We start from the raw sequence: 25,744 nt of genomic DNA, 5'->3' as shown, positions 1-25,744 counted from the left end.
CAATTTAATTAGAATCCAGTGAGAGGCCAGGAGTGGTGGCTCACACCTGTAATCTCAGTGCTTTGGGAGGCTGAGGTGGGAGGATCACTTGAGGCCAGGAGTTCCAGACCAGCCTGAGAAACAAAGGGAGACCCTGCCTTTACAAAAAATTAAAAAATTAGGTAGGCGTGGTGGTGTACAATTGTAGTCCTGGCTTCTTGGGAGACTGAGGTGGGAGGATCCCTTAAGCCCAGGAGTTTGAGGCTGTAGTGAGCTATGATTGCATCATTGCACTCTGGCCTGGGTGACAGAGTGAGACCCTGTCTCTAAATTAATAAATATAAATGTAAAAAAAAATAAATAAAGACTCCAATGAGAAACAATTAATCTAGAATTTCCAGAGCCTAGCGTGGTGGCACACGCCTGTAGTCCCAGCTACTTGGGAGGTTGAGACAAGAGGATTGCTTGAGGCTAGGAGTTCAAGACCAGCCTGGGCAACATAGGGAGATTCTGTCTCTAAAAAACATAAAAATAAAAATCAGTATCTGTAGCATTAGTAATTCAACAATGAAAAACTCAGAACATAATATATTTTTTCTTTTGGTGTTACTTGGGAAGAAACAGTGTCAAATTCAAAGTTCAATTACAGTAAAGCCTGGTAGATAATCACTCCAACTTCCTTTCCATATTCTTCAATTCTCCATTCTATTTTTTATTTTATTTTTTTACTTTTTTTTTCTTTTTGAGACGGAGTCTCACTTTGTTGCCCAGGCTGGAGTGCAATGGTACCATCTCAGCTCACTGCAACCTCTGCTTCCTGGGTTCCAGCGATTCTCCTGCCTCAGCCTCCTGGGTAGCTGGGACTATAGGCGTGTGCTACCATGCCCAGCTAATTTTGTATTTTTAGTAGAGACAGTGTTTCACCATGTTGGCCAGGCTGGTCTCTAACTCCTGACCTTAGGTGATCCACCCGTCTCCGTCTCCCAAAGTGCTGGGATTACAGGCGTAAGCCACCAGGCCTGGCTCTGTTTTTATCTTACTAGTTTTTTTTTTTTGTCTACCTAAAAATATTTGCCTATCAGTCTACAAAGATGAATTCCCAAATCACCTTTCTGGAGCTCTTTACTCTTTCATCTGGAGATTCTGCCAAAACCTCAACATTAATTTGACCTCAACTAAACTTATCTGCTTCTCTCTAAAACCAATCTTTGGCTGGCAACTATATAATCAAGTTTTCTGGTCAATTAGATGCAAAACATTGGTGTCATTTTTGATTTCTTATTCCTACAGCCAATGTACCCAATAGACACACTAAACATGCACTTGGGTACCAGCAATGCAGTAGCACCATAAAATTTATAGGAGGGAAATGCCATATTTGTTATTTATTTTATTTTATTTTTTCGAGACGGAGTCTCGCTCTGTCACCCAGGCTGGAGTGCAGTGGTGCGATCTCAGCTCACTGCAAGCTCCGCCTCCCAGGTTCACACCATTCTCCTGCCTCAGCCTCCCAAGTAGCTGGGACTACCGGCACTCGCCACCATGCCCAGCTAATTTTTTTGTACTTTTAGTACAGACGGTGTTTCACTGTGTTAGCCAGGATGGTCTTGATCTCCTGACCTGGTGATCCACCCGCCTCGGCCTCCCAAGGTGCTGGGATTACAGGCGTGAGCCACTGTGCCTGGCCTTATTTTTATAAAAGTCATTATAATATAAATTTTTTAAAGTCCTGAAAATTAACACTTCCAGTCAAGATGGAGCAAAAGGGATGAGGTTTTCTTTCTTGCTTGAAAGAGCTAAAAACTGAAGAAAATATATGAAACAAAAGTTATAAGCCATTTGAAATCAGGCAACAAAAGACAGTGACACCTGAGAAATGGGAAATAAATGAGATGAGTTTCATAATTGTTCCAGCTTCTGCCTGGAGAGAATGCTAGGATGCAGAGGAAACTAACAGTACCTTTGAGTTGAAAAGGTGAACCTGGATGTCTAGAGAAGCCGAAGGGGTTAATTAGGGGCTAGGGTTCATAGGGCAGAGTACACAAGAAGAGAGAGCCGCAGAGAGAGCTCTGAAGGTAAACACAGATCCTCCCTAAAGTCTTCAGCCGAGTATTACCAATGCATCGGTACAAAGAAACTACTAAAGTCTGGAGAAAGAATCACCCAGAAGGAACAGCAGAAACAATCCCTAGAGATCACACAGGGCTGGGAATAATTCCTATTCCACAAGTCGGAGTAAAAAAACTCAAAATTCACAGGGCATCAGTAAAGAACTCAGAAAGGTCTTGCTTTAATAGTGAAAAAAATTAGCCTTAGACTAAATGCTATTCCAGTCCTGCCTAATAAAGCTTAAAAGTAACACCTGAAAGAATCAAACTGTTGTCAGTAACTTAACTACATTCAAGAAGAAAGTTCAAGAATATTTATAGTGATACAAAACTATCTAGTATCCAACAAAATAAATTTCACAATGTCTGGCACCCACCCAAAAATAACCAAGTTGCAAAAAAATAGGGAAATACAACCCATAATGAGGAAAAAAAAACCATTCAGTTGAAACCAACCCAGGAAATGACACAGATGATATAATTAGTAGACAGGGATATTAAAACAGTTTTCATAACTATATTCCATATGGCCAAGGAGCTAGAAGAAACACTGAGCATATTAAGTAGAAACACAGAACGTGTAAACTGGTCTGCCTGAATGCACAGCAACTGAAATTATCCAAAATGGAACACAAATACTAAAAAAGAAGAAGAATCAGTGACTTGGGACAAGTTAAAGCAGCCTACTATATAACTGAGGTCCCTATAAAAGGGGAGAAAAGGAAAGCCAGAAAAAAAAATTGAAGATATAATAACTTTTCCCCAAGTTTTATGAAAACTATAAACTCACAGAACCAAGAAGCCCAATGAATCCCAAGCAAAAGAAATATGAAAAAAAGAAAATGAAAGTCATGATGATCTATTTATGACTACAGGAACAAAGATAAAGACGGCAGTGGCTTTCCTGTTGAAAATAATAAAAGCAAGAAGACAATGGAGCAACATCTTTAAAAATACTGAAGGAAAACTAAATTGTCAACCTAGAACTCTATATCCAGTGAACATATGTTTCAGACACACAAAAGCTAAAAGAGTTAATTAGTGGCTGGATGCAGTGGCTTACACCTGAAATCCCAGCTACTCGGAAGGCTGAGGCAGGAGAATTGTTTGAACCCAGGAGGAGGAGGTTGCAGTGAGCCGAGACTGTGCCATTGCACTCCAGCCTGGGCAACAGGGAGAGACTCTGTCTCGGGAAAAAAAAAAAAAAAAAAAAAAGAGGCCGGGCGCGGTGGCTCAAGCCTGTAATCCCAGCACTTTGGGAGGCCGAGGCGGGCGGATCACAAGGTCAGGAGATCGAGACCATCCTGGCTAACACGGTGAAACCCCGTCTCTACTAAAAAATACAAAAAACTAGCCGGGCGAGGTGGCGGGCGCCTGTAGTCCCAGCTACTCGGGAGGCTGAGGCAGGAGAATGGCATGAACCCGGGAGGTGGAGCTTGCAGTGAGCTGAGAACTGGCCAGTGCACTCCAGCTTGGGTGACAGAGCAAGACTCCGTCTCAAAAAAAAAAAAAAAAAAAAAAAGGGTTCATTACTATCAGACCTGTCTTACAAGCAAGGTTAAAAGAAATCTTGCAGGAAGAAGGAAAAAAGGAAAATAATACATTCTGGCATTACAGATCTTCTACCATGTGTTATAAACACTACTTTTGCAATATTACTTTTCAGTATTCCTTTACTCCTATGTGAAGGAAGCCCTGATCTCAAATATGCTTTTTTTTCCATTCATCATGCTATTTCCTCTACCTGGAATGCCATATATCTCCATCTATAGACATCTTCCCAATCTTTAATGTCCATCTCAAATATAACATTTTTTAAAATGTCTTTTCTGATTCCTCATCCAGATGTGGCTTCTTGTTCACATTATCCTCCTGCTATTTTTCTTAATGGGAAAAACTCATTTGGCTCTTTTTACTGTATTTTAGATGGCAGCACAGGGCTTTGCAGGTAGAAGACAATCCTTAACTTCCTAGTGGACTGAATTATCTTTTTTTTTTTGTTGAGACAAGGTCTTGTTCTGTTACCCAGGCTGAAGTGTAGTGGCATATACATGGCTCACTGCAACCTCAACCTCCTGGGCTTAAGCAATCCTTCTGTCTCAGCCTCCCAAGTAGTTGGGACTACAGGCATACCACTATGTCTGGTTAATGTTTTAATTTTTGTAGAGATGGGTTCTTGCCATGTTGCGTAAGCTGGTCTCAAACTCCTTGGCTCAAGTGATTGCCCTTCCTTGGCCTCCCAAATTGCTAGGATTACAGATATCAGCCACCACTCCTGGCCTCTTTTATTTATTTATGAGACAGAGTTTTGCTTTTGTTGCCCAGATTGGAGTACAATGGCATGATCTTGGCTCACTGCAATGTACGTCTCCCAGGTACAAGCGATTCTCCCGCCTCAGCCTTCCAAGTAACTGGGATTACAGGCACCCGCCACCACACCCAGCTAATTTTATATTTTTAGTAGAGATGAGGTTTCACCATGTTGGCCAGGATGGTTTCGAACTCCTGACCTCAGGTGATCCTTCTGCCTCGGCCTCCCAAAGTGCTGGGATTACAGGCATGAGCCACCGCACCCGGTCCTGGCCTCTTATTTTTATACTTTACTTGAAAGCTGCCTGAGAGTGAAAGGAAGATAAGCATAAAGAAAAACAAATGGGCCAGGCACAGTGGCTTACACCTTAATCCCAGCACTTTAGGAGGTCAAGGCGGGCAGGTCACCTGAGGGCAGGAGTTTGAGACCAGCCTGGCCAACATACACTATAACCCCACCTCTAATAAAAAAAAAAAAAACAAGGTGTTGTGGTGCATGCCTGTAGTCCCAGCTATTTGGGAAGCTGAGGCAGGTGAATCGCTTGAAGCCGGGAGGCGGTGGTTGCAGTGAGTCAAGATCGCACCACTGCACTCCAACCTGGGCTACAGAGAGAGACTCCATCTTTCAGGAAAAAAAAAAAAAGAAAAGAAAAGAAATGGACAGAAGGACAGAAGTTATCTTGCCCCACAAAAACATAATAATATTCATCATTAAAATCCACTGACTGATACTGAAAGTATTAATATAATCTGTGCTTGAAAAAAATAGACTGGATCTTTGCAACTCAAGTCACTTGTTAAAACCAGTTATTTCCCAAGAGAACTGGATTCTCTTTTAAAACCCTCTCACTTTCCTGAGACTGAGGCCAAGCCAATAAGAGCTGAACCTCTGGAGACAGGAAAGAGGTGTCTTGTTCCCCATCTCAACACCAACATGAGTCAGAGACACTGCCTTTGCAGAGGACCTTGATTAAATTCCCCAGGAAGGATCAGGAGTGGGTGGAAAATAAACAATAAAGAATCAGAAAATGAGTGTGTTCGGGATCTCCAAACCACCCCCAGGTTTGATGATTTGTTAGGATGACAGATGTTATTCAGCATATAGTCAAATTCATCGTAATGACTTTTTTACAGTGAAAGGATACAAAGCAAAACCACTAAAAAGAGAAAGCCCCATAGGGTGAAGTCTGGAAGAAACCACGTGTAAACTTCCAAGAATCCTCTCTCAGTGGACTCGAGTGTGCTTAATTCCTCCAAGAATGAGCTGTGATAACATGTATGAAATATTGTTTACCATGGAGATTTACTGGAGACTGACTTAGTGGTGAGGGTTTTTATTAGGGCTGGTCATGTACGCATTTTCTGCCTAGCATGTAGCAAGATTCCAGACTCCTAGAAGGAAAGCAGGTATTCAGTATAAACTATATTGTCTGCAAACAGTTAAGGCACTGTGAGCCATTCTTATCATTTGGAGGATGGTAGGAACACTCCTAAAATTCAACTTCTCTAATGCTAGCCAAAGATCAACCTTATAAGCAGGTTTTTCTCAGGACAGTAATCCTTTTCTGAACAGAGGTATACTGAAAATACTCTTCTTGATTCAAGAATCTCACTTCCAGGAATTTTTTTTTTTAGCAAATAGGTTGAAATTGAGCAAAGTTATATACACTAAGATGTTATCACAATATTGTTTAATTTAGTAAAGAAAATTGGAAACAGGCCAGGCACTGTGGCTCATGCCTGAATCCCAGCACTTGGGAGGCTGAGGTGGGAGGATCATTTGAGGTTAGAGGTTTGAGACCAGCCTGGCCAACGTGGTGAAACCCCGTCTCCACTAAAAATACAAAAAGTAGCCGGGCATGGTGGTACAAACCTGTAATCCTAGCTACTCGGGAGCCTGAGGCAGGAGAATCTCTTGAACCCAGGTGGCAGAGGTTGCAGTGAGCCAAGATCGCACCACTGCACTCCAGCCTGGGTGACAGAGAGAGACTCCATCTCAAAAAAAACCAAAAACCAAAAAACAAACGAAAAATTAGAAACAAAGTAAATGCCCCCAAAATGTGAAATGGTTCAGTAAATTACAGTATAACAATGTGAAGAAATATTAAACAATCATCAAAATTACATTTTTGAAGACTTTTAATGACAAAAATGATTATGTTGGGAAGTGAATCAATATGCAAAGTGTTATATGCAGTAACAACTCAAAACAACTCAATACAGAATAAAATCTAGAAAGAAATATACTAAAACATAATCATGATTCATTTCTGGGAGATGGTTTTATAAAATAATTTTTATTTTTCTCTTGACCTTTTTCTGTTTTCAATTATTATTTAATAAACATGTACTCTACCTTTTTTTTTTTTGTTTTGAGACAGAGTCTCACTCTGTTGCCCAGGCTGGAGTGCAGTGGTGCGATTTCAGCTCACTGCAAGCTCTGCCTCCCAGGTTCAAGCAATTCACCTGCCTCAGCCTCCCAAGTAGCTGGGATTACAGGTGTGTGCCACTACGCCCAGCTAATTTTTGTATTTTTAGTAGAGACAGGGTTTCACCATGTTGGCCAGGCTAGTCTCGAACTCCTGACCTCAAGTGATCTGCCCGCCTCAGCTTCCCAAAGTGCTGGAATTACAGGCGTGAGTCACCATGCCCGGCCTACTTTTCTAATTGGAAGATAAGTTAAAATGATAAGACAATTAGATTTTAGATATATAGGTTTGTGAATCCAAAGTCAATTTTGTAAAATGTAAAATATTTAGTGAGTACAGTAAGTAACATGAGTATAACATATAAAACAGTTTAACTGGTGAACTCTTGACCACGTAAAATGCAATTTTCCAGCTGAGCGTGGTGGCTCACATCTGTAATCCCAGCACTTTGGGAGGTTGAGGAGGGAGTGTAGCTTGAAGCCAGGAGTTCAAGACCAGCTTGGGCAGTATGTTGAGACCCTGCCTCTACAAAAGCTTTAAAAAATTAGCCAGGTGTGGTGGTAGGCTACTGTGGTCCCAGCTACTCCGAAGGCAAGGATTGCTTGAGCCCAGTAGTTCAAGGTTTCAGTGAGTGAGGATCACACCACTGCCCTCCCATCTGTGTGACAGAGTGAGACCCGACCTCTTTTTTTTTTTTTTTTTTTTTTTTTGAGACAGGAGTCTCGCTCTGTCCAGGCGGGAGTACAGTGGCTCAATCTCAGCTCACTGCAACCTCCACCTCCCAGGTTCAAGCAATCCTCCTGCCTTGGCCTCCTGAGTAGCTGGGATTACAGACGTGCACCACCAAACGCAGCTTTTTTTTGTATTTTTAGTAGAGACGGGGTTTCGCCATGTTGACCTGGCTGGTCTCGAACTCCTGACCTCAGGTGATCAGCCCGCCTCCACCTCCCAAAGTGCTGGGATTACAGGCGTGAGCCACCGCACCTGGCCGAGACCCTACCTCTTAAAAAATAAAAATTAAAAAAAACAAACAAACAATTTTTTTTATTTCAAATGCTTCTTTCTTCAATTAGCTAACATTTAAAATGCAGAGAGGGAGATATATTTTCTTATAAACACAACAGAAATCAGAATGACTAATTTTTATTATAATGAAGAAATGGTTCACAAACTAGCCAATGCAAAAATGAAAATATATTTCAATGGCTAGAACAAAGGATGAATTTCCTAAGCTATTTTATATGTTTATATAACTGTAATTCAACTTAGTACATTACTAAGTATGAGTAAGTAACAGCACTTTGAGAGACTGAGGAGGACGTGTCGCTTGAGGCCAGGAGTTCAAGACCAGCCTGGCCAACATGGCAAAACCTCATCTCTACTGAAAATACAAAAATTACTGAGGCATGGTGGTGTGCGCCTGTAGTCCCAACTACTTGGAGGCTGAGGCACAGGAATCGTTTGAACTGGGTAGGCAGAGGTTACAGTAAGCTTAGATCGCACCACTGCACTCTGGCCTGGGCAACAGAGCGAGACTCTGTAAAAAAAAAAAAAGTATTAGTAATATAAGTAATTAAGTTTTCACAGCTTTAAGGAGAATTAGGTAATTGCTCTACAAACCTCTTCTTCTTCTTCTTTTTTCTTTTTGAGACAGAGTCTTGCTCTGTCCCCAGGCTGGAGTGCAGTGGCGGGATCTTGGCTCACTGCAAGGCTCACTGCAAGCTCCGCCTCCCGGGTTCACGCCATTCTTTTGCCTCAGCCTCCGAGTAGCTGGGACTACAGGCGCCTACCACCACGCCAAGCTAATTTTTTGTATTTTTAGTAGAGACAGGGTTTCACCGTGTTAGCCAGGACGGTCCCGATCTCCTGACATTGCGATCCAACTGCCTCAGCCTCCCAAAATGCTGGGATTACAGGCATGAACCACTGCGCCCAGCTGCTCTATAAACTTCTTTTGGAGAAGGTGACTTCTAATATATCCAGTTCCAATTCCCTTCTATTTGTTGTTATGCATCTACCTTAGTCACATATATGCTACTTAACAGAAAGCTATTTTCCTACTACCTAGGATCTTCACCACTGCATTAAGCTGCCATATAGAAAACAGACTGCTATTGTATCCTCTTACCCCTAGAGAGATGAAATGGTTTGCAGCTTCTTTTAAATCACAAAGCAATTCTTTTGTGTACTAAATTGGCCCAAGGCTACGGAGGTTGTGCAACAGAGATCCACAGAGGCAGCCTCTCTTTCCACATGACCTCCACTTGTGGCTGCTTCCCAGTCCTGCCAGAACATGAAAACCTTGAAAGCACTCCATGTGGAGGCAGTGCTCTCTCTGGCATCTGAAGTACTTCTTGGGCTGTTAGAAAACCAAATTCTGAAGAGAGCTATTGCAATGGTAAGCACACTCAGGAAAAAAAGCAAGAATTTTTCTGGATAGGAAGGGAAATGTAGTTAACCTAAATTGGACCTGAGGCACAAATGGAGGCATCAAGAAGCACTCCCACTACTACAGTTCAACCATGCATTTTTGTTTCCATTCTTTTAAAAAAAAATTATTATTTTTTAAGAGACAGGGTCTTGCTGTGTCACCCAGGTTGAAGTGCAGTGGTGCGATCACAGTTTACTGTAACCTCAAACTCCCGGGTTCCAGTAATCCGACTGCTCACCTCAGCATCCTGAGCAGGCATGGGCCACCATGCCCAGCTAATTATTTTATTTTTTGTAAAAATGGGGTCTTCCCATGTTGCCCAGGCTGGTCTTAAACTCCTGGCCCCAAGGGATCCTCCTACCTCGGCCTCCTAAAGTGCTGGGATTATAGGCTTAAGCCACCACGCCATCCTGTTTCCATTATGAAAAAAGAATGGCTCTTTAAATGGTTTGGCTATTTTCAGAAATGTAACTGCTTAAAAAAGGGCTATGAGGAGGTGGCAGGGAAAGAGGACAGATGAATGAAGCATTGCTACAGAGTCTCTTTAATAAAATGTAGCTAATAAAGGTAGCATTCCTCTGAATCTCTGTATTTAAATAAATAAAGTCAGCAATTGTTGCTTGCTAAGTCGTGGTTCAAGTACAATCAACAGCCCTTTAAAGACTCTTGCAGTTGGGCGCGGTGGCTCACGCCTGTAATCTCAGCACTTTGGGAGGCCGAGGAAGGTGGATCACAAGGTCAGGAGATTGAGACCATCCTGGCTAACACAGTGACAGTGAAACCCCGACTCTACTAAAAATACAAAAAATTAGCCGGGCATGGGCATGGTGGCGGTGCCTGTAGTCCCAGCTACTCGAGAGGCTGAGGCAGGAGAATGGCGTGAACCCAGGAGGCCGAGATTGCAGTGAGCCGAGATTGCGCCGCTGCACTCCAGACCGGGCGACAGAGCGAGACTCTGTCTCAAAAAAGACTTTGTTGCTTCTTCTTTTCTCTTTTTCGGGAAGAAACACAATAAAAATATGAGAAAAAGCATGGGACTTAGAGTCAAGAAAAACCTGGGTTCATTATGAACTGTGAAACATGTTAATATATTAACCAACAATTTTCAGACACTATGCTTTCCTGCCATTTGTTATGTTTGAATTTCAGGCTTTTCCTCTGTAAATGGGAATACCAACAAATGTCATCCTTTTCATAGGTGATTGTGTACAAAGAAAGTATAAGCAAACTGTAAAGGGCTATCTAAGTATTAATTGTTGCTGTTAGGTCTCCCTGACATAAAAAGTACTTAAAACACGGTCACATAATTATTAATGAACTGAGCTAATTATAGTGGACAAATGGTAAGAGTAGATAAATTAAGAACCTTAAAACCAACAATAACACTTTCATGTAAAAATTAACATATTTAATTGTAAAATATAAACATCTTATATGGAACTAAGTTGAACACACTGAAAATATCCCAAGGGAAAACAGTGTCTCAACATCCAGAACTGGTCACTATAATTATCATATAGTGGGATCTCAGGTATGGCAGATAGATGCTATCAAATCAGGTTTCACTAAAGTACAGATGATATGGGAGGGGGGACGGGGAAGTGCTGGGTAGCTGGGTAGAGAAAGGCAGGTCCCTGGCTGGGGCTCCACTCCTACAGACCTAGGTGAGGACAGGCACTCCCGCTTTTGTGCCTGAATGTTGCATTTTCCAAGACCACTCTGGTCTGCCATGACCCCAATCCTGGTCCGGGTGCGGTGGCTCACACCTGTAATCCCAGCACTTTGGGAGGCCGAGGTGGGCCTATCACCTGAGGTCAGGAGGTCGAGACCAGCCCGACCAACATGGAGAAACCCTGTCTTTACTAAAAATACAAAATTAGCCAGGCGTGGTGGCACATGCCTGTAATCCCAGCTACTTGGGAGGCTGAGGCAGGAGAATCGCTTGAACCCAGGAGGTAGAGGTTGTGGTGAGCTGAGATCGTGCCACTGCACTCCAGCTTGGGCAACAAGAGCGAAACTCTGTCTCAAAAAAAAAAAAAAAATGAGTCTGGGCTCTTGACTTCAAATCCCTGAGAGCTAACAAGTTGTGTGTCCTTGGGAAAATTACTCAACCTTTTCTCAATCCCAGTATTCACATCTGTAAAATGGGGATAGCAGTAGTACCTATCTCTCACGATTTCTGTGAAGATTAAATGAAGAAACACAGGCAAATCACTTACTACAGGGTTATTTGCTTAGCTATTGTCATCTTCATCATACTATCTATACAAGGTAACTTTCTACAAGTGGAACTAGACTAGTAGTCACCCATTTTACAATCAGATATTAACCTTCATCCACAGCAGTGAACTTGCATGCCTTTGAAAGGTCCACTGTGGTCATCCATCCTGTGAGGTCTCTGCATACCAATATGCTGCTTAGGTGAGGCTAGATGTGCCTACTAGGAACTGCAGTTACTTGAACCAAATGTTAGCAGATGTCCAAAGTGCAATTCTTCACATTCTACTAACCAGTCTCTGAACCACCCAGAGTCCCTGGGTTATACTTCTAAATTTTAAATTTCTTTTCTTTTTTTGAGGCGGAGTCTCGCTCTGTCGCCCAGGCTGGAGTGCAGTGGCACGATCTCGGCTCACTGCAAGCTCTACCTCCCAGGTTCAAGCCATTCTCCTGCCTCAGGCTCCCGAGGAGCTGGGACTACAGGCGCCTGCCACCACGCCTGGCTAATTTTTTTGTATTTTTAGTAGAGATGGGGTTTCACCGTGTTAGCCAGGATGGTCTCGATCTCCTGACCTCGTGATCCACCTACCTTGGCCTCCCAAAGTGCTGGGATTACAGGCTTGAGCCACCGCGCCTGGCCAAAATTTTAAATTTCTTATCCAAGTTGCTCATGCCCTATGTTTCACTTCTAGTAAAATTTATCTTTCTTTTTTCAAGTGAAAATGTCAAAAAGCTTAAGATGTGCATACATGCATACCTTTTCTAATTTGAAGTGAGTGAAATCTTCCTAATACAGAAGCTAAAGAAGTTAGAATAATGAAACACTAAGATAGGAGCCCCTTATAATAGTATGTACCATGTTAAATGGTGGTGGTCAATGAAGCAATTACTTCACATCTAATATCCTACCGAAATGAAATAACTGCATTTTAAGGAAATAAAACCTAACCTTTCTTGAGATGTCCTGCTAAATGAGTCAAAAAAATCTTAATTCTAGACCTATAAAATTAATCAAAATAATCCAGCTGTGCAATCATCCTACTTCTTATCATAAAGAATCTAATAATGCAGTAAATTCTGGGTCTTACATATAAAAGACATCCCCATCCCACCTCCCCAACAGTCATCTTCTTAGGATCAAGGTCCACTCCTCTGTGACATGGAAGGACCCTTCCTCTGGGGAAAGGATGGGCTCAGTTGCCTCAGCACAAGCTGCTCCTCCAGCCTGCCTGCCTGTGACACTGCTACCTGCTAGCCAGAAGCAACCCAGTGTCTATTGGGCTGCTGCAGATTGAACAGACTGTGAATCCAGCCAGAGGATAAGAGGTTGTTTTAATTGGCTGAGTCTGCTATGTACTAAGCGTATGGCCATGAATTTGTAGCCAAAACACTAATCTAAAAAAAAAGAAAAAAAAGCCATGTACAATTTAAACACAAAACAAGAATGACATTTTCGTTATTCTAGTTTTACTACTAGGGCTTATAACATAACATTTTATGACTCTGAAATCCTTTACCTTTGAAGTAGAATTTTCGTGATATACTCCTTGTATCAAGTCCATAAGAGCACTTGCTAAAAGTTCCACAACCTAAAAAGCAAGAAGAAAAATTTAAAAAAAAAATGTAAATATATCTCCATTGTTACCTCAGAATGCTTCAGAAGGCTCAGTGGCAAGGCAGAATCTGTGCTTGACAGAAAAAATCTTGTGCTATGCACTAAGATCTCAGCAAATGGCACTGCCCACCTGGATATTAAAGCTGTGATCCAATTTTTTTCAGTCATAATTCAAGCCAAAAAAAAATCTTATAAGCATAGCATTTAACTAATATACATGAAAATCGAGTAATAGCCATTTTGAACATAAACTACATTTCAGATAACTAATGAAATCTTAACTCAATTTATTTTCTGCATGTTTATTTCTGTCAGGTGGATATTTTTTCAGTACTCCCATTCTGGGAGCAATTACAATGCTAATTTTCTTTTTTTTTTTTTTTTTTTTTTTGAGAAGGAGTCTCGCTCTGTCTCCCGGGCTGGAGTGCAGTGGCCGGATCTCAGCTCACTGCAAGCTCTGCCTCCCGGGTTTATGCCATTCTCCTGCCTCAGCCTCCCGAGTAGCTGGGACTACAGGCATCCGCCACCTCGCCCGGCTAGTTTTTTGTATTTTTTAGTAGAGAAGGGGTTTCACCGTGTTAGCCAGGATGGTCTCGATCTCCTGACCTCGTGATCCGCCTGTCTCGGCCTCCCAAAGTGCTGGGATTACAGGCTTGAGCCACCGCGCCCGGCAATGCTAATTTTCATACTACAGGAAAAAAAAGCAAAAGCAAAAGAATGGCTAACCTTTCAAATATGTTCATTCTGTTGCACTTAAAATGCACTGTGGATATATTTACTGTGGGGCCCCTGGGTCAAATGTACCATAAACACTGAAAATTTTTATAGAACTGCAATACTGAAATCATATTCATCAAACCTGTATTATTTTTCAAGGCTCAGACTTTTTTTTTTTTTTTAATCAAGTGAAATCAAAAGCTTTGAACTTGTTCCAGGATGTAAAACAAGCAGAAAACAGTAAATGGTCTCTTTGGAACTACTGTACAATTTAGAGTAGTTTGCATAAAGCATCTTAATTTGAGAGGATAAAATAGTGGTATTTATGATAATGTTCAATGCAGCCATTTCAAATAAGAATTCCTCAAGGCAACCCCATCCGCTTCTTACAAGTCTTAATATCTTGTATATTTAACTTCCTATGTTATGTAGTCCTGTATCAGATTTCCACTCTTTGCTTCCGAAAATTCAGCTCCATTCTGATTGAATTAAAGGATTTTGTTTCAGCTTTTATCATTCTTGTAATTGAAGACATTATTAAGCCAAAGAATACAGACCCAAACAACAAGATACTTCAATCTCAGGTACCCTGGGTTTAATAAACATTTTCTTAGAGGCAAATGATATTAATTTGTAGAAAGACTTGCTTTAACATTTTAACACATGAGCATTTATCTCCAAGTTTATATATTTACATTTATACTACGTAACATACACAGAACTGCTGATAGGAAATTTTTGCTGATTGAAGGCATATATTTTTCCTAGCTCTTTACAGATGGGTTAATTTGTAAGGCATATACAAAGTCTTTTTTTTTTTTTTTTTTTTAAATCACATTGTCCTTTAGGTAACCAAATGCTTAAGAAATATTGTAGCAATATGAGCTGCAGAGGAACTGGAAGGACAATGATCCCACAGTGTTACCACATGAGTTGAGTTATTTAAGTGGGGAAGAGAGAAAAATGAATGGATTTTTTTTTTCCCCTGAAGGTATCAGATAAGCCCCATTCCCAAATCCAGGAGGACTGAGTATCGCCAATAGGTCTATGAAAGACTGTAACTAAACGCACAGCATCAGATTGGATTACAGTTTACACAAGCAACATCCCAAGATTCCCCTGATGGCTGGACACATAATACAGATCAATCACTCACTAAGAAATGTTATGGTTTTGAAACAGTTTGAGCTCTGAGACCAGCACTGGTAACGTGAAGAGGGATTTACAAAGAGAAAGTCTGACACTAAATGTCAAAATGATGGTATGAACTTTAACCACAGTGTTCCTTTACTTCCCTGAAACTCCAGACCAGGCAGAAGCAACAAGAACATTTTGTTCTCTGACTCTTTTTCTCATTGAGTAAACCTGTGCTTACAAGTTCATAATTTATAAATGACCTGTACTTACAAATGGGTATACTTACTTGAACAGAATACACCTCCATAGCCAATGACAAGCCATTAAGGAAAAAGCTTTAGATTTCTTTGAGTTAACAAGCTGAGGAAGGAAAGAGATTATAAAAAGCAAGAGTAGCCTAAGAAGTTGAAACTGTTCCAGATAAGGGTGACTTACCCAGTGCATATATCAATCTCTTTCCATTGCCTGAAATGTTTATTTTTTATTTTATTTATTTATTTATTTTTTTGAGACGGAGTCTCGCTCTGTCCACCAGGCTGGAGTGAGTGGCGCTATCTCGGCTCACTGCAAGCTCCGCCTCCCGGGTTCCCGCCATTCTCCTGCCTCAGCCTCCCGAGTAGCTGGGACTGCAGGCGCCCGCCAAGGCGCCCGGCTTTTTTTTGTATTTTTAGTAGAGACAGGGTTTCACCGTGGTCTCGATCTCCTGACCTTGTGATCCGCCCGCCTCGGCCTCCCAAAGCGCTGGGATTACAGGCGTGAGCCACCGCGCCTGGCTGAAATGTTTATTTTTAAAATTATACCAAAGAAAGACGTGTTTAAGTATCACCCTTCCTTAAAACTGCAAATATTTCTAGAAAGACCACAAGGCTACCAGCCACTCACAATTTAGTAAGCTCATTTAATAATCTTAACTTTTTTTTTGCTTATTACCTCAGACATTCACCTGTTTAGATACTGCTATACTTATATTTAAGAAAACACTCGGTTAATAACATTTTTCCCCTCACATTCTTGAGGAATGACATGTTCAGGCAACTCAAAGTGCTGGCAGGAATAATGGCAGCCAAAGGAGAATCCAGAGGCCTAAAAGCCAGACCTCTTGGGGCTGAGAGCTGAAGTCCTGGTGCTCTAGATAAATGCAACCTTGAGAAAGATTCCAGGACTTTTGTTTCTCAGGCCCATGGGGCAAGCAAACACTTTCTACTAGGGGAAGAAAAAAAAAAAAAGGTTAAAAGAGCCTCAATGTGAGCTATCTTGGGAAGCCCAACAGATTAGGGAACTGTTTAAAAAAAAAAAAAAAAAAAAAAAAAAAGCAGAATACTAGCAGCCAGAGAATCTAGATTCTATTCCAAAGTCTACTAATAATTTGATTGTAAGATTTGGGCAAATCAGTTTTCTTCAACTCAATGCAATGAATTGCAATAAGGGGAGTTGGAAAAGATGATTCCTTAAGGTCTCTTCCAGCCCTACAATTCTAAGCTTTTACAAATACAAGTCTTATTATTTATAATTAGGCAAGTAAACTTGAAAACTGCTTTTCTGTAAATTTTGATGGAACATCTTTGTTCATGTAATTCATTTTTATCTCTTGTCTTCACATGAACCTTTCCCTCTATCTGAATTCTACTGGCTAATTTCTTTGTGAAACTTTTTGTACCAAATCCCCCTTGGTTTCAATACCTAGAATTATAATAAAACACTTCCCATTTTTCAAAACCACTGTGACTGGTAGAGCACCCCATCAGCTGGCAAAGTCCTACTTGAGTCAATTAAAGGCAACACTCCTGAACTCTGATTCCTGAAGGGCTCTAATGCTTGGAAATGATTTACACATACTGGATTCTGAATGACATCAGGCTTAACTGCCAAGTTGCATCAAACAAATAATGGTACTAAGTTGGCCATATTGCAAGTATCTCTGAAAAGTAAATATGTAGAGCATTTAGAAGAGAATTTGGAACATAAGTTTCAGTGAGTGTTAACTTACTCTTCTTCCATACCGCCCTATTATCATGCTATATTCAGTACAATTCTTGAGTAGATGAACAGCATAGTATGGAGACTAAGATTATGGTGTTTTTAAAATTGTGTGCCTAAATATTTTGGAAGAAAGTGAGTTTTAGTTCAACAACAAAACCCAGAACACATGCAAAGACCATTTTAACCAAAATCAGGGACCTCTGAAACACTGACTTGCTGCATCCTGAAGTGTTGTTTTAGATTATACAACAGTCAGCATCGATGTTAAACAGTTTAGCCATTTGGAGAACAATTTAACAGGAGATAACTTTCTGCATTTCTGGTGATTGCGAGAATAGCAGCATTGCTTACCTACACATGCAAATTAAAAAATGCTCTTCTCTTCAGTGTGGGTCATATGTTGAAATGTGACTCTACAGCAAAGCCATACACTATCCTTCAATTTCCAGTGAACCCGAAGTGGCAACCATTCCTAATGTCAGTGTCAGGAACTGGCTTCTCCTGCCACCTCCCTTGTTTTGGCTACTGGGCAGAATGCTGCAGCATAGGACAGTAAATGGACAGTGCATGTCTAGTTGCTATTCTCAAGCAAATTGTTGATCCCTCCCACTTCAATAACCACTGTCTCACCCAAGTTAAGGAACAGACAGTATCCAGGTGTATCTGAACCTTAACAAAATTATAGATCTGACATAATTAACCTTTGTAATGAATTTCTTAAATGGTTAATTTACAGGACAAATTTCAGCAATCTCAGGGGAATATGTAATTGCTTCATTCTTTATCTTGTGGCAAGGGTAACTACAATTCAATGATTTTTTACACTGAAAAACCAAGATGATGAATACCCTCACAAAGGGTATTGTGATGACTATGCCCTGAGCTATAATAAATTCTCATCATAAAAAACAGAAATTGAGAGGAGTAGGGGATGGTAAGACAAAAATCCTGACCAAAAGAAAAAAATCCTCGCATTGCTATCCAAAGATGTCTGTAACATATTCTTAAGGAAAAAAAGCTATTTACAAAATAGAAGTAGTATAAAAGGCATTTTAAAAACAAAAATGAGGTCAATCTATGGGTTTATAGACACAAGAGAAAAAAGTCTGAAAGGAGAGACAACAACATAATAATGATAATGTATAAATGATAGATTTTTGATGATTTTTAATTTAAAAGATTGTTTTCTTCAGCCTTTCTGCTTAAATTTATAATTGCTAAGTTTATAACAGCTTACATATACACTATTTCCCTCTTTCTATTGTATTGCATTCCACTATTTCCCTCTTTTTATTGTATTGCTTTTATAATTAAATAAAACAATAAACCTATTTCCTTGGGAAGGTGTGGGGCGGGGGGAGACCTCAAGCTAAGCTATGTCCACAAATTGATTTATGGAATATAACACTCAATAGTTTTTGGATTAGAAAAAGTAGGATCAGTAAGTGGTAGTAAGCATTCCGTGTAGACAAGTCATGCCTTTATCAATAAATGGGATTCAGAAGTACTGTCAGCATTTGACAGGCAGAATAGACTCAATAGAGTCGTAGATGTTTGACTAGTACAGCAGACCACTCTAATTTGAGCAAAGGAGCGCCTATCCTAAATTAAAATACAAGTACTTTTTTTTTTTTTGGAGATGGAGTCTCACTCTGTCGCCCAGGAGGAAGTGCAGTGGCACAATCTCAGCTCACTGCAACTTCTAGGTCTCCCAGGCTCAAGGGATTCTCCTGCCTCAGCCTCCCGGGTAGCTGGGACTACAGGTGCCTGCCACTATGCCCGGCTAATTTTTGTATTTTTAGTAGAGACAGGGTTTCACCATGTTGGCCAGGCTGGTCTCAAACTCCTGACCTTTTGATCCACCCGCCTTGGCCTCCCAAAGTGCTGGGATTACAGGCATGAGCCACCGCACCCGGCCACAAGTGAATCTTTAGAAAAAAATGTAAACTATAAACTAACATGGCTCAATTAAAGCTCAAGTCAGCATAATATGAATTGATGTTATAAGGTAGTACAGTTGCATTTTAATTCACTTGAAAAAGGTTGCTTTATAACTTAATTTGCTTGGTATATAAAAACTGTGAAGGCCATTACAGATTTGTAATCTTCTTTCAAAAATTTGTCCTCAGAGGGTGATTTTAATGACGGATTCACTACAGTGTGGAATGACAAAACAACATGTCATCCATCACTCTATTTGGAGGTGAGTAACACAGTGCCCCTCAGCCTTTACTACTTTTAGCTGCTAGCAAACAAAACAGTCATGTGTGTTCATGTGTGTGCACGTGCATCTGCAGTGCTGATGGCATTAACTACGCACAACTTTACTGTGCTCTTTCCTCCACCCCGAGGAACAAACAGCAATGCATGAAGTAGTAGCAAAGGTAAAACAGCCTTGGGAAAGAATGAATTTTCATATACATCTTGGGAGGAACAAAAGATAGATTTAGTCTCTTTTGAAAGAGCTTTGGAATTTGAAGGGATATTGTCAAAATTCCTTTTTAAGCCACAAAAACTCTTACCAGTGAAAATATCTTACAGAAAAATACTGAGAGGGTGCTGAATAGGCTGATAAAGGTAACCAGAGCAGGTGGTATCACTCTTTACTTCATAAAAATGAAGCACAAACTATTTGTGAGACGCATATAAAGATGGAAAGATTTACATTGCCAAGGTAAGGTACAGAGGGACTAAAGAGTGGTGCCCTCCCATAGAGACCAATAATAATGTCTAACATTTGTAAAGTACTTTATCATTTACAAATGGATTTAAGCAAACCGTCTCATTCCAGGTGGATTTGGTCCCCAGTGCTCAGCCAGAGCTTCCAGGCTGGCAGCCTCAGTGGAGAAACGACTTCTGAAGAACACAGGGCACAGCAGCAGTGGCCAAATGAGGGGTGAATCTACTCACCCACCACCTGGGCATGAACTACCCAGATGAGCTCTACTCTGCATGCTGATTAAAATAAATGAGCACTTTGATAAAGCCATTGCTAAAGTCTCTGAAAGGATGGCTCTCTCCACTTCTTCCTATCAAACTAGGACTGGGTTTAATGTAGACAATGATGAAGGGGCTGTTGGAATAAGCACACCAACTCATAGGAGTTCTGAAGGAAGCTTCTAACTCAGCTTTTTGAAGGGAGCCTTTTCAGTACTGCCAAATGTGTAAGGCTTTGCTTATTTGTGGGAGGGATGGCAATCTGTTCTAGTGAGCTGGAAGTTCTTTCTGGCTAAGCGGGTAGCGAAGAGAGAGAAATGGCACTACCAACAGGACAGGTGCAGCAAAAACTAAGCAAATTGATAATCTTAATTTTTAATTTAGAACAGCTGATACATTGGTTTATAAACTACTGGTAACATTTGTCAAAAAGGTTTCAGGAAAATTTAGTGAACTAAACAGAAGTATAAAATTGCAACTGAGGCTGGATGCAGTGGCTCATGCCTGTAATCTCAGCACTTTGAGAGGCCGAGGTGGGAGGATCACTTGAGCCCAGGAGTTCAAGACCAGCCTGGGGAATATAGTGAGATACCCATCTCAACAAAAAATGAATGAAAGTTTTATTTTTAAAATCACAACTAATATAACTCGAAAGAAATAGGCCACAAATTCTGGAAAATGGCTTAAATATGAAGTCTGAGATATAATTTGACATTGGCTGGTGGATGCATTTCATGAATAGTCTGATAGCCTACTATGTGCCTGGTACGCTACTAACGAAACTAGTCTCGTTAGGCCACAGTTACACATGAGGCACTACCAAAAAGATCTGCGTCATAATTCCTTTATTCAATTAATACAAATGTTTGTGGTTTATTTTATTATTTTTTGAGATGGAGTCTCGCTTTGTCACCCAGGCTAGAGTGCAGTGACTCGATCTTGGCACACTGCAACCTCTGCCTCCCGGGTTCCAGCTATTCCCCTGCCTCAGCCTCCCGAGTAGCTGGGATTACAGGCGTGTGCCACCACGCCTGGCTAATTTTTGTATTTTGTAGTAGAGACGGGGTTTCACCATATTGGCCAGGCTGGTCTTGAACTCCTGATCTCATGATCCACCCGCCTGGGCCTCCCAAAGTACTGGGATTACAGGAGTGAGCCACTGCGTCTGGCCATGTTTGTTGTTTAAATACCACTCAGGGACCATGTCTAAACAAGTCTAATAAATAACTTTTACATTTACTTTCTTTGCAGTGTTTTTAAATTATAGTTGTTCTTTTTAAAGGATACACTGTCTAGATAAATAACTTCATAAAGATAAAGGCCAATTATTTGTCTTTGATCACTCAGAAGGTTAATATGTAAGTTGCAAGACCTTGGGCCAACCATGTCACTTCTTTGCCCCTCAGTTTGCTTATCTAGATAAGAGGTTTCTGTGTTTTATCAACAATAAGTCCTATGATTAGAAATATTTAATGTGCAGCTATATACATTTTTAATTTGCAGTTGTGAGATACAGTAAAAAAATATAGAATTTTTTTAGCTACAATAAAATAATAATAAAAAAACTGATTTTACTTTTGAATAAAGGTGCATGGTTTTGGACTATTGTTTCTTATTAAGCAATGCCAAACAGTCATTTATTGATCACTGACTCATTTATTTGTTTAAACAACAATTAGGTTCCTGAAAAAGTAGCAGACAATTTAAAGTGCTTAAGATGAAAATTCTCAGCGAGGTGTGGTAGCTCATGCCTATAATACCAACACTTTGTGAGGCCAAGGTGGGAGGATCACTTGAGGCCAGGAGTTGTGAGACCAGCCTGGGCAAAACACTGAGACCCCATCTCTATGAAGAAATTTTCTTTTTTCTTCTTCTTTTTTTTTTTTTTTTTTTTGAGATGGAGTCTCGCTCTGTCTCCTAGACTGGACTGCAGTGGGATGATCATGGCTCACTGCAACCTCTGCCTCCCAGGTTCAAGTGATTCTCCTGCCTCAGCCTCCTGAGTAGCTGAGATTACAGGCATCCGCCACCACGCCTGGCTAATTTTTGTATTTTTAGTAGAGACGGGGTTTCACCATGTTGGTCAGGCTGGTCTCAAATGCCTGACCTTGTGATCTGCCTGCCTTGGCCTCCCAAAGTGGCAGGATTACAGACGTGAGCCACTGCGCTGCATTGAAAAATAATTTTTTTGAAAGATAAAAATTTTCATAATAAAGAAAAAGGAGATGTTTTCCAGTAGGTTTTTTAAAAAGTTGGTTGTGTCAAGTATTTTGCATTGCATTATAAAAACTGTAATAAAGTTGCTGAGAATTGAATACTTGGCCATGAAACAAACAACGTAAAACTGATTATCATACAGCAGTTAGTTGCTTTATTTTCCACCTTCCCCAATATGGGAATTGCTGAATATGAAGTCTTGTACTCAGGATATACCATTCTCAGTATGTTCTTTACCTAGCGGCACTGCCACATGTTCTTCTGACAGAATTCTGAGAGAATTATGCTTGCCATTTTAGTGTTGGGCCCATTTTTTTTCAATGTGGCTGATGAGCTCCATTTTGCTTTCACTGCTTCTTCATCTGGAGACCCTCTCAGTGATGTCAACTGAAAGGCTGTTGTTGGCTAGCACACTGCCTTGTATTAGTGGCTTTCAATACACATTGTGACATAGTATAAATACATGTGCATATATAAAACTAAATTTTTTTTTGAGACGGAGTCTTGCTCTGTCACCCAGGCTTGAGTGCAGTGGCGTGATCTCGGCTCACTCCAACTGCTACGTCCCAGGTTCAAGCGATTCTCCTGCCTCAGCCTCCTGAGTAGCTGGGATTATAGGTGCCCACTACCACGCCCAGCTAATTTTTGATTTTTGTATTTTTAGTAGAGACGGGGTTTCACCATGTTGGCCAGGCTGGTCTAGAACTCCTGATTTTGTATTCCCAAAGTGCTGGGAATACAGCTGTGAGCTGCATGAGCTACCATGCCCGGCCAAAACTAAATTAAAACTTTCATTATGTAATTTTCTATTGTATTCTACTTTTTTTTTGTAATTTTAAATTTCTTTTACTATTATTATTATTATTATACTTTAAGTTCTAGGGTACATGTGCACAACGTGCAGATTTGTTACATATGTATACATGTGCCATGTTGGTGTGCTGCACACATTAACTCGTCATTTACATTAGGTATATCTCCTAATGCTATCCCTCCCCCAGCCCCCCTCCCCACAATAGGCCCCAGTGTGTGATGTTCCCCTTCCTGTGTCCAAGTGATCTCACTGTTCAATTCCCACCTATAAGTGATAATTTTTTCCTTTTTTTGATACGGAGTCTCATTCTGCTGCCCAGGCTGAAGTGCAGTGGTATGATCTCGGCTCACCACCACCTCGGCCTCCTGGGTTCAAACAATTCTCCTGCCTCAGCCTCCCGAGTAGCTGGGATTACAGGCATTGCTACCACGCTAATTTTGCATTTTTAGTAGAGATGCGGTTTTGCCATGTTGGCCAGGCTGGTCTCAAAATCCCAATCTCAGGTGATCCACCCGCCTCAGCCTCCCAAAGTGCTGGGATTACAGGCGTGAGCCACCACGCCAGGCCCTATGGCTTGAACCTGGGAATCGTTTGAACCCAGGAGGCGGAGGTTGTGGTGAGCCGAGATCGTGCCATTGCACTCCAGCCTGGGCAACGAGAGTGAAACTCTGTCTCAAAAAAAAAAAAAAGTATTGATAGTGATTCACTAAATTGATTTTACCACTCCCCAATGAAAAGGATGTGATCTGTGGTTTGAAACATTATTCACCATCATGCTGATATATGTCATGTATGGCTCACACCTTGTTAGTCCTTGTAATTACACACAAGGTCTCCCAAATTTTTGATGCAGTTTAAACACTGTTATTCTAAAATATATTTTTAGAGGTATTTATTTATCACTTTTTACCAAAAACATGTAAATGAACTGAAGGTAAACAGAGAGGCAGGATAAAACAGAATCATTCTTAGGTACTACGGAGTGTTAGGGTGCATTTCAATCTTGTAGGTTTATATCAGTGACGCTGATGCTTAGCTTCGTTTTTGTTTTGCTTTTGTTTTCTGAGACAAAGTCTCACTCTGTCACCCAGGCTGGAGTGCAGTGGTGCCATCTCGGCTCACTGAAACCTCGCCCTCCCGGGTTCAAGCAATTCTCCTGTTTCAGCCTCCCAAGTAGCTGGGGCTACAGGTGCATGCGACCATGCCTGGCTAATTTTTGTATTTTTAGTAGAGACAGGTTTTCACTGTGTTGCCCAGGCTGGTCTCGAACTCCTGACCTCAGGTGATCCACCCACTTCATTCTCCCCAAGTGCTGGGATTACAGGTGTGAGCCACTGAGCACTGCCTGATGCTTACCTTGGAGCCTACTAGATTCCTGAAAACAAATTGGCTTAGATAATATTTGGTCAAAGAACCAAAAATTTCAGTAATTTCCTAGGAGTCACAGATACATCTTGCCAATTCCAGGGCTGCCATATCTTTTGGGTAACATAGTTCACTTTCCAGCTCAAGCAGCTCCTCTTCAAATTGGGCCACACTAAAAGGCAGGAGTTTGTAATTCAGAGACATCCCAAGGTTTGTACTCTAAAGGTAGGCACAGAAATAAAATCTGATTCATGTGCATTAAAATCCATGCATTTTGACTAAAGCTGTAATTGTATTTCTTCCAAATAACTCTGAAGCTCTTTAAAATCCACAAATCAATGGAATTCTAAAAATAACTGACACTACTAGTACTGTTTTCTAAAAAATTAGGTAATCTTTTTTTCCTTCCTTCAAATAATCAGGTAGAAATTTGGGGGCCGGGCAAAGTGACTCATGCCTCTAATTCCAGCACTTGGGAGGCTGAGGCAGGAGAACCTCCTGAGCCCAAGAGTTCGAGACCAGCCTGGGCAACATAGGGAGATCCTGTTCCAAAAATAAATAAATTAATAAATTAATTAATTAACAATAATAGAAGAGGCCGGGCGTGGTGGCTCACACCTGTAATCAGCACTTTGGGAGGCCCAGGCAGGTGAATCACTTGAGGACAAGAGTTGGAGACCAGCCTGGCCAACATGGCAAAACTTCATCTCTATCAAAAATACAAAAATTAGCTGGGTGTGGCAGTGGGCGACTGTAGTCCCAGCTACTCAGGAGGCTGAGGCAGGAGAATCTCTAGAACCTTGGAAGTGGAGGTTGCAGTGAGCCAAGATCATGCCACTACACTCCAGCCTGGGTGACAGAGCAAGACTCTGTCTCAAAATAAAATAAAATAAAATAAAATAAAATAAAATAAAATAAGATAAATATAATATAATAAATATAATAAAATAAATCTGGGATTGGCCGCGTTGTACCGTTGGATCAAATAATGGATACCCTGGGCCAGGCACAGTGGTTTATGCCTATAATCCCAACACTTTGGGGGCTGAGGTGGGAGGATAGCTTGAGGTCAGGAGTTTGAGACCAGCCTGGACACCACAGAGAGACTCTGTCTCTACAAAAACTTAAAAAAAAAATTAACCAGGCATGGTGTTCTGCGCTGTAGTCCCAGCTACTCAGGAGGCTAAGTTGGGAGGATTACCTGAGCCTGTGAGTTCGAGTTTACAGTGAGTGACAGTAGCCCTATTGCACTCCAGCCTGGGGTACAGAGTAAGACCCTGTCTTTTCAAAATAATTATAAAAATAAATAATAATAATGGATATATTTGGGTTAGATATACTCCAATCTATGAAGATAGACATACAATTGGCTTCTTTTATTTTTTTCCCCAGAGACAGGATCTCTCTCTATCACCCAGGCTGGAGTGCAGTGGCACAGTCTTGGCTCACCACAGCCTCCACCCACCAGGTTCAAGCAATTCTTGTGTC

The 25,744-nt window shown here is 41.0% G+C and overlaps 1 protein-coding gene across 6 annotated transcripts in view; it reads right to left on the bottom strand.

Moving 5' to 3' along the window:
• PDSS2 (decaprenyl diphosphate synthase subunit 2) overlaps nt 1-25,744 on the bottom strand; it is a 314,537-nt gene that overhangs the window by 85,487 nt on the left and 203,306 nt on the right. For all 6 annotated transcript variants that reach the window (XM_030929294.1, XM_030929297.1, XM_030929293.1 and 3 more), the window contains one exon: nt 12,992-13,063. In XM_030929294.1, coding sequence (XP_030785154.1) covers nt 12,992-13,063 — 72 coding nt within the window. The remainder of the gene's footprint in view (nt 1-12,991; nt 13,064-25,744) is intronic.

The sequence above is a fragment of the Rhinopithecus roxellana genome, chromosome 4, assembly GCF_007565055.1.
Source record: "Rhinopithecus roxellana isolate Shanxi Qingling chromosome 4, ASM756505v1, whole genome shotgun sequence".
Classification (NCBI taxonomy): Eukaryota; Metazoa; Chordata; class Mammalia; order Primates; family Cercopithecidae; genus Rhinopithecus; species Rhinopithecus roxellana.
This window is presented reverse-complemented; position numbering and strand designations above follow the sequence as displayed.